The sequence below is a fragment of the Dermacentor albipictus genome, chromosome 1, assembly GCF_038994185.2.
Source record: "Dermacentor albipictus isolate Rhodes 1998 colony chromosome 1, USDA_Dalb.pri_finalv2, whole genome shotgun sequence".
NCBI lineage: Eukaryota > Metazoa > Arthropoda > Arachnida > Ixodida > Ixodidae > Dermacentor > Dermacentor albipictus.
The window spans coordinates 471630373-471640513 of record NC_091821.1 but is presented as its reverse complement, the minus strand read 5'-3'; the positions used below and the strand labels follow the sequence as shown (position 1 = coordinate 471640513).

General features: G+C 47.9%; 1 protein-coding gene across 4 annotated transcripts in view; it reads right to left on the bottom strand.

Moving 5' to 3' along the window:
* Window positions 1–7624: 7624 nt before the first annotated feature.
* Window positions 7625–10141, bottom strand: part of LOC135908882 (monocarboxylate transporter 12-like) — a 98440-nt gene continuing 95923 nt past the window's right edge. For all 4 annotated transcript variants that reach the window (XM_065440724.1, XM_065440720.1, XM_065440722.1 and 1 more), the window contains one exon: window positions 7625–8525. In XM_065440724.1, coding sequence (XP_065296796.1) covers window positions 8344–8525 — 182 coding nt within the window. In that variant the 3' untranslated portion in view covers window positions 7625–8343. The remainder of the gene's footprint in view (window positions 8526–10141) is intronic.

The window sequence follows — 10141 nt, the reverse complement described above, 5'->3', positions numbered from 1 at the left end:
GCTTCTGCCCTTCTCAAGAGCTTGTGCAACTGTGAAGCATCACTTTGCATTTCTTTGTTCAAATCGTTAAAGAGAGGCAAAATGAAACTGAAGATCAAAAACAACGTGTTCAGAGGATCTTGCAGCCTCTGGTAGGTTGATTCCGTTGCCAAAAGCCTGTCTTTGGAAACCGCAGATGCAAAATATGCCTCTAGGGCATCATCCTGCTCTAGAAAGCGCTGGACTGCAGCAAGTAATGAGAGCCACCTTGTTTGACTTGGATAAAGAAGATTGTGTGGGAGTAGCTCGCTCTATGGAACCTTGCGTACTGTAGCTCGCAGGACCTTTCATTAAAGTTATTCAATCCAATCCAAAAAGAAGATTGTGCGGCTTTAGTTCAAGAAGAGCCTGAAATTTCTTCAACCTGCCCTCTCTTTTACGATTTGAGTTCAATTGTAGACGTCCCGCACAAGATATTCAACACGTGGAAATTTCGAGCAAGCGTACGATGCGCACAAGTGAAATGAATGACACGTGCACTTAAGAATGACAAAGCCGAGAATCTCCTTCAGCAGCACCATCACAGAATGTTTACTACCCATCATGACACTTGCGCCGTCTGCAGCAAAGCCAACTAGATTGTCCTTATAAGGAACACCCGCTCTCTGAAAAGTACCAGTAAGGGCACTATAAAGGCCATTGGCACTCGCATCCGTCACATGGATAAGATCAAAGAAGGCATCAGTCACTTTATCTTTTTCGAAAACCCTTGTAACAACACACAAGTGCTTGTTGCAGCTGACGTCCGTTGACTCGTCAACCATGACTGAAAATTTATTTTCTCGAAGCAGCCTCCACAGCCGCGATTTGCTTTCCTTGCCTGTCACAACCTTCGTTATCACTGATGTTTTTGTTTAGCTGCAGGCAGTCTGCTTTGCAATATCGGAGTCCGAGCAAATTGTTTTCACGAGCTTTGGCAGATGGCCCATGACTGTAAAGGGCAGGATGTGCTCGGCGACAAACATAGCCTTTCTTACTTCAGCTTCTTTTACCCGTGAAGAGATAGCAATGCTAGGCATTGCTTGCATCAGCGTTGGGTAGAACATAAGCTTTCTTGTATCCGAATTCCATGGCTGGTTTCCGGTGACCGCTCTTCCCTCGACAATGTAGTTGATCTCGTTTCATATGTCCAGCACGAAAGGTCCTGTAAACGTTTATCTGCAGCTTTATGCTTAGATGTGGATGGGGCATACGATAACGTATTACATGAGGCCATTCTCGAAGCTCTTGTGACGGTTGGCCTAAGTGGTCGAGTATTTTTGTGGATTCCAAGTTACCTATCTTCAATATCATTCTATGAGTTAACTGACGATGGCCCAACTACGCGACGTTATACCAGCAGGGGCGTTCCTCAAGGCGGTGCTCTCAGCCAGACGCTATTCAACCTCGCTCTTATTGGGCTTGCTGAATGCTTGCCACCTACCACCAAAATTTCAATATACGCACGCCACATCTGTGACTGGACTTCGGCAGTCACACGTCCTCAGATACGTGCACGGCTTCAAAGAGCGGCTACTTTGACAGCGAGCAACTGTGTGAACAAGGTCTCAGCATATCACCGGAAAAATGCGCCCTAGTGGCATTTACTCGCAAACCAATGACGCCTTATGTCATATCAATCAATGGACGGACCATTTCCTATGTCAGAGCCCACCGATTTCTTGGCATAATTATCGACCGAGACCTCTGTTGCAGCCCGCACGTGGCCTACATGAAACGGCGCCTGACAGCAACCTCCCAGTTCTTTAAATACTTGACAGGAAAGACGTGGGGGATGTCAGTAAACGCAATGCTGAGACTTTCCAGAGCTCTCTTTCTCGGTTTTTTAATATATAGTCTACCCGTGCTGAACAACACCTGCACCTTCATTGCATCAGCCCACTGCGAATTGCTCCAGGCAGTGCTGGTGCCTTACACCCTGGAGGGACCATTCAAGGATCGCTGCTACCTGTTGCAGCGCGACAGGAGTGCCATTCCCAGATCTCGCACTCTAACCATCGTCCTTGAGAACCTTGCCATCCGTATGCTTCCTTGGGCACCCGTTGGCGCTGATCTCAAGCCCATCGAAAATGTGTGGGGCAGCATGAAGAGGCACCCGTCCGCGCGCCGGTTCTCCAGCGCAACATCAGACTCACTTTGGCGTGCAGTGAGTGATGAATGGGAGCGTCTTCGACATTCTCCTGAGGTGGTGGTGCCTCTGTACGAATCCATGCCGCGACGCGTCCCAAGCGTCATCGCCGTCGAAGGAAAACTGACAGCGTACTAAATAACGCACTTAATTGTGTACATTTTGATTCTGCGGAATTTTGGTAAATTGAATTACTTCTTCAGCCAAGCAGCGTTATTTTTATTTTTTTGTTATGCGGAAATGCAAATATATATATATATATATATATATATATATATATATATATATATATATATATATATATATTACAATGGGGCCACATTATTTTATTGCTTAGATGCGTTTCTTTTAGTACTGCGTAAATCTGCTGTTGTTAGCTCTAATCATCGGGTGCGTGCAAGTATATATTTTGTAACGAAATCGCTTACATTTATGAGGTGTTAACCACAAAGCATGTGCCCCTTTAAAAAGAGAAGTTTGTTTACCATGGAGCTCAAACTCCCGGTAAACAAAACTCCTCTGCAAAACCAAGTTATTTACCTGGTGTCTTGAATTATGTTTAACGAATGTTTACTATAACTAAAACTCTTGCTCGGGCTAGTTGTTTCATGCTTGAATTAGTAAAAGCAAGGCGCAGAAGACCAGGACTGAAAAAGAACACACACGACAGGACTGGCGCCTGTTGAAAGAAAGGGCCCAATGTAAAAGAAATATGTTCAAGTAAAACTCTTGCTTGGGCTAGTTGTTTCATGCTTGAATTAGTAAAGGCAAGGCGCAGAAGACCAGGACTCAAGAACATACACGACAGGACAGGCGCCGGTCCTGTCGTGTGTGTTCTTCTTGAGTCCTGGTCTTCTGCACCCTGCCTTTACTAATTCAAGTTTACTGTAAACATTAAGCTGTAGCGTTCGCACAACCTGTGTCCGCAACACGCAAGGGCGTTGCGTCCGGAATTATTCATCACATCGCGTGTAGAGACACCTCTCTGATGCGTCACGATGTCGACAAATCTGAGTAATATTCGTATCAATTCGGCCCGCTCATTTGAGTCTTGTTTAGCGCTGTCATAAAGTATTCATTATATATGGTGTGTATAAGTTCAATCCAAGTCATACCGCAGTTCCGGACCTCGTTATACCACGTTTAAATGATAGCCAACCTGTCTATGAACCTGTTTTATTTTCCGTGGTGCAAACTTTGTTTTCTGTATGTGTGTAAGCTCGATGATTAGTAAAATCAGCACGCTTCCTCTACCGGAGTGGTTTTTTCTACTTTATCTTCTGTACAGAAAGGGTGTTTGCAACAATTATGCGTGAAACGCTTGAAGTAGAATAGTGCAAGTAGAATGATGGAACTAAGATTCCATCAGCTCCGAACTCAACCGAATCGAACATGTGTGGGGTATCGTGGAGAGCTGCCTCTTAGCGTGTCACCTATCCAGCGCCACAGCAAACGCCTTATTCTCTGTACTTAGCAATGAATGGCAGCGCGTTGCGAGTGGATACCAAGGCACCTCCGAAGCTTCGTCGCCGCCTATGAAATATTGACAGCGTAGTGAAATCATGTATACAGTGGTGAAAATTATAATCTTCGAGTATAACAGCAGCACGTTGGCTCGTTCTAAGTGCCCTCGAGACCGGGGTATGTCGGTGGTCACCCCGACCAGTGATTCAAGTCGGTCACCCCGAACAGATTCTCAAGAGGGCAACTGTAATTGGAACTTCATGGCAGCGTGCACCGCAAAACTGCACCTGATTTTATATTCTCGCGCATGTGTCAGCATTACCGCAGCTGTCTGTAGTGATACCCTGGCGTGTATTTCTTGTTCAAGCCTTGTTGAAGGGTTTGAAAAAATGAATGCAGTACGGTAGCGCTAATTTCTCTTTTTAGCATCCTGCTGCTTGCGGTGCATAGTAGTGGCTGCAACTCAGTTCTACTTAACGCGATGACGGAAACCGATTGCTAAACCTTGCTTCTACCTGTGGCAGCAAACATTGGAACAGTTCGAGATAATACAACGCCGCAGAAAGCCATTTTGCGCGAAACATATGAAGGCGTCAGAGAAGGCAATGCGGCGCGCGAGGCGGGAACTGCGGGAAACGTGTTAGACGTAGAATCTATACTGCAAACTACATTGTGCAGTGAATCTTGTTGGACTTTCTGCATCATACTGGGTTCCATTCGTATATAAAGGTTCGTGGGCTCAGCCCAGAGTGTGCGCAAACATTGAGCAGAACGTGGGGCATAGACATTGCCTCTATCTGCTGTATATAAGGATCCATATGACGGTTACAAGCACACAATGCACAGGAATGCATACAACACTTAGACAAACTTAGAACTGGCTTCGCCGCGCGTCTCTAATCGTCCGTCGCTACGCAGTAGAGTTCGCCAACGTAAATTGTCCGTTCTCACTCTACCGGTGACTCAACCACGCGCAGTACCAGGGAGAGGTGCTTCAGTAGGCTGAACAACCGCGGCCGCAACGGCATGCGAAGCAGCCCCCCCCCCCCCCCCTCGCTTCCGGCACCGCGGAAGGGGTAGACGTCCACCGCTATGGGCTCGTGGAGCGTGACTCGCCCGTTGGCGGGGAGCTCCACTGGCTCCGGCCCGCGTACAGGGCCGTAATCACTGCTGGCGGCCACTCGAGCTGCAGCGCAATGTGGTTGTGGCGGCGGCTCTCAGGCGAGACCGCAGCCACGGCGAAGAGGGCGAACCGTCAGCCGCTCGTGTGTGGACTGACCCAGCTCTGTCCGTGAACAGGCAGGCGCCAAGGCGCCAATTCTCACTTCTACACCCTCGCCGGTAACACACCTTCGGTGGATGCCTAACCCACCCACCTTACCGCCTCTCCTCTTTAGAAAAACCCTACCTATATATACTGTGCTGAGGAAAGCATATGTCGCTATGAAAAGGACAAGCCCACTTGTCGAAACGTTGGCTCCCGCTTTCATCTTCTAGTCGTTTTGCTTAAGAGCAGTTTGAGCATTTCATGTCTTTCTTGCACTACACCATGGGATGTTCATATTCATAGTGCAGAAGTGCGCATTCCTCGACAAGACTGTGCGCCACGTTCATACCTCCGGCACTTAATTGAAGCAGCGCCTTTGGTTAGGAATGTAAGTGCGCACATGACATGTCTGGAAAGCAGCGTTATTCGTGTGGGGAAGTGTCGTTCAGTTAAATGTTTAGACGATGTGCCTGGTCATTATTACCTCTACGGATGGTTATGCGACGCATGGCTGTGGCACTTTTCCGCTTCAAGTCCTCCAGGAGTTCAGCATCACCTGTCACGTGTTCTCTGCCAGATATTAGTCTTTGTAAGCTGTTCAAACTGTGACGCTGGCTTGGCATTATATTTGTGTGTGCAAATTTGTTTTGCTTCTGTATAATTTCGTGTTCGGCGTTCTTCCCGGCCTTAACAATTAGGTCTCCTAGAAAGAGCCTCTTTGCATCGTAGCCGGTACGTACGACACTCTCAAAACATATTGCCAGCAAGAAAAGTGATCTTTATGGTATTGGGTAGTCTTCCGCGTTTGAATGCACAGCGAGGCACGGTAATAGTTGCGGCCGGGCATTTAAAAAAGGGTAGTTGGCTCATGTCGTCCGACTCATCCACGCTAAGGAGGTTGTTGAAGCGAGGAACTTGTTCTAATCGAGAACAGAGTTCTCTGTTTATTTACCATTTCTACATGAAGAGTGGAGAACGTTACAATTCATCAGTGTAGCATGACTGAAGCGAAGCACACCGAGGAGCTGAAAACGGCTGCTCAAAAGCCCCTCCGTCCTCCCTGGATGCCAAGGCGAGGGAAACTGCCGTCCTACCCTCGTCTAATTGGAGCGCTCAAAGTTATCGAAGGACCCGCTTTGAGGGCGAGGGTTCACACACTCACTCCCGCAACATCGTTTGACTTTACAGAAAAAAGGACAGCGGCTTCGTAGACAGCGGATGTCACACTTGACTCAAGTTGGCGCGTCTTGGTTTTGGAGATAACTAAGCAGTTAGCTGCAGCGTCTATCAAACGACCATACCTATGAACGGGGTCCATGAGAAAACGCCTTAGAACACACATTTCAAGGAGCTTTTTGCTCCCATTGGCCCGTGAAGGCAACAGCGAAACAGCTAACAATAGTCGGTGCGCGAAATGTGCCTTGGTGGCGCCGCAAGTATGTCTGAGGGGCACGATTTGTTGGCTTCACGAAGCGATTCATCGCAGCGGGCTGCGAGAGGATAGAAGGTCACTGCCCCTGCTGGCCGACCGTAACAACACTTTGAGAACACATCAGTTTGGATTTTTCTAGTCGGAGCTTTCTTATTTGCTACTTCAGTGCGTCGACGTTTCTAGAGTCGGTCTTGTTTTTGAAAGAGACGCTACAATATCGATACGGCATGTACGACCCAAGAGTTCCTTAAACCTTTCTTCTAAGCTTCACCCTTATGCCACTCAGCAAGGTTCCCAAGCCGCCACCTCCAAAGCACAGCACCCCCAAAGCCCGTCGGCCGACAGTTCATGGTTTCTGTTCCTTGACCTTTTGGTATGTCACCATGGTTACTAAGATCTTCGGTGTCGGTGCTCGGGGTACGTGGAGGCGTCAAATACCACAACCTTGATTGCTCAAGGTGCCCCAGCGACCAGTCTTACCACGTCTACATAGCGCCGACACGACGCAACGGCCTCATTCCCTGCCGTATTTCCTCTGCGTGGCCAGGGACATTGTTCTCTTATGGTATTCTGGCCAACGGAAGGTACCGTTGCGGGAGCGTAACGCAAGCTCAACACGACAGCTACTACACCACCACAGCAGGTGTCGCTTGTTGACATAGCCTTACCTTCGTAAGTTGTAGTGGTACTGTGACAGGTAGTTATTTTTAGGAAGCGTCAGAGATAAAACACAACTGCACTACGAAGCGCACGAAGAGACACATTATCTCAGTGCTTGCGCTTCTTCCGCAGCATTGCCTGCGAATTATCAAACGGGGTAGGCGAACCATTAGGGCGCATCCTTAGTTTTCTGCAAGGAAAACTGCACGTATTGTCGCACGTAAAACTTATTCAGAAGAAAGAGAAACCCGCGAAAGACAAACGATGAAAACGTTTAGTTGGGCGTTTTCAGTCTGTCCTCTTTCGGTTTAAACGAGAAGGGGGTTAAACAGGGGCCCGATTTTTATTAGTCATATTATAAGAAGCCAACAAACAGTGACACCAAGGACAACATAGGGGAACTTACTTGTGCTTAAGAAATAAATTAAATAAACCATAAATTAATGGAAATTAAAGCCGGCGTGGTTGCTTAGTGGCTATGGTGTTGGGCTGCTAAGCACGAGGTCGGCGGATCGAATCCCGGCCATGGCGGCCGCATTTCGATGGGGGCAAAATGCGAAAACACCCGACTACTTAGATTTCGGTGCAGGTTAAAGAACTCCAGGTGGTCAAAATTTCCGGAGTCGCCCACTACCTCATAATCAGAAACTGGTTTGGTGCGTAAAACGCCATAAAAAAATGGACTAAAAGTGGATGAAGTAACAACTAGCAAGTTGTTTTTTCATTCACTTCTTATCCACTGGCTTCTTATGACTCTTTCGGTTTAGCAGCAGGAGAGATGTATCAAAATGCTCTTAGCCACCTATCAGATTCGTGTGGTTTAAACGAATGTCCTAAGTTTGACATTACCTTTAAAGTGAAAATTTTCAACCCTTTCTGAATTTCATCTTTAGCAAGAAGTTCGTGACAAATTACAATTCTGGGGTACATATTAACGAGGCTGAGTGGCAATATAATTCACGAATCCAGCTGGGAAGTCGCAGTGGTAGGAGCCAGTGGGTAAACATCGCCAATTCTCTCAGCTAGAGCCACTCGGCCTGACACGAGAACATCAGTGTGCTATTAGCGGTACATGGACGGACAAGAATACGTAACCAGAGGGCGAGTTCAAAGTGAAGCAAGTTTCATTTTTTCTGTTCTTCGATTCATGTGCTCCATGAATGCAAGTCATGGGTACTCCCTCCGTGTAAATGCCACGTTCGCAAGAAGAAAGTGTTCGTCGGAGGAAACAGTTCATGGTAGGAACAGTCATGGGTGCAGTCAAGGTCACACTTGTGCAGCCGCACGTTGGCGCACTTGTTCTTGGGGTCACAGAGCACACGCATAATTTACTACGGAAAAACCACCCCGTAGCTATGTTTCCGAGGCTGCCATCTCATTCACCGAGGCAGCCTTCTGATTGAGAAATACAGTCGCCTTCTGGGCGCGCCACTTCACAAAGCACTCGATGGCCCAGAGCAGGCTCGTTGCCAGCGAGACGATGGCAAGCAGCAGGTACATGCCAGCGTAAGATGAACCCCGGTCTCTGTAGTAACCTGCGTAGTCAACGTTGCAACAAGTAATCACACCGATTATTCACTGCTAACTATAAATATGCGGGCGACCTTTTCATGCCGCATCGTTTAGCGGAATCAGAAAAAATATACGTCAAGTTACACAACCGCTTATCGCCAAAACAAGCAGCAAATTGAAGCATTTTTGCATAATTCAGGCGCATAGCGTATATCTATCTGTCCGTCTGTCTATCTATCTATCTGTCCGTCTGTCCGTCTGTCTATCTATCTATCTATCTGTCCGTCCGTCCGTCTGTCTATCTGTCTGTCTGTCCGTCCGTCCGTCGCTCTCTCTCTCCGTCCGTCCGTCCGTCCGTCCGTCCGTCCGTCTGTCTGTCTGTCTGTCCGTCTGTCCGTCTGTCCGTCTGTCCGTCTGTCCGTCTGTCTGTCTGTCTGTCTGTCTGTCTGTCTGTCTGTCTGTCTGTCTGTCTGTCTGTCTGTCTGTCCGTCTGTCCGTCTGTCCGTCTGTCTGTCTGTCTGTCTGTCTGTCTGTCTGTCTGTCCGTCCGTCCGTCCGTCCGTCCGTCTGTCTGTCTGTCTGTCTGTGCGTGCTTTCGAAGAAACTGGAGTTCTTACAACCGATACCAACCGACAAAAATGATAGCTTAAGTCAGTCCAAAGGAAACCTGCCATAAGGCTATATTTACTCTACTGGCACTTAACCATCTTGGAGCACGCCCAGCCTACCGCCCTGAAGTAGCCAAGAACTCAACACCACCCCCTTTACCCCTCCTCGATCATGAAGGCTTAACAGTTGCGCCTCGACGTCCCCGTTGTCACTCCCCGGGGAAGAAGGGGCCGAGTTGGTTCCAAAACGCCGGCAAAATAAGCTTATGTCTTGGTTGCAACCACTTAAAAGTCCTAATTAACCCAACCAGACAGGCAATAATGCCAGAATATTTAGCTCCATCTCATCCTTGTTGTCATGCATGCATGTCTTGTCACACATATGGTGATTCGTATCCAGGTAAAGAGTCGACCACGAAGCCATCAGCTCATGTCATTTATGACAATCGCGTCATTACATGTATGTCATGTCATTCATAGCAATAATATTCAGGCATAACTTGTTTAAATGTATCCGGGATGAGTTACATTGATGTCATCAATGAAATATGACATTAAAGGATTGCAGATGTCATACGCATTTCTTTAACTTGATATATCTTGAATATGCGTGCCGTGGCATGCATTCGTGATAATATTGACATTTCATGCCATTTATGCCATAAATCATTGGCACGAATGCCATGAATGCGTATCATGGCATGTCCGTATGTCAAGCGAAAGCATTTCCATTGCAACGGGCTTTATCAGCGGTTATCGGGAAGCCATAGGCACAGTCACATCGGGTCGAGCGCTGAGCAGCCGAGCAGACCAAGCCAAACGCAAGCGCGAGCTGCAGCGCCGCGCCGTCCGTCCTCTTCAGCGGACAAGCGGCAGGAGCGATGCTTGAGCTCTTCTTCATTACAATGGCCCCGAGAGAGAAAGGGAGCCACCCTGCCGACTTATGGCGAAGATATGACAACGGGATCGTATTGGGTTTGAGACGGCTGACGCGTACGGTGCCGCGACTGCGACAGCGCATGTCGTCACACA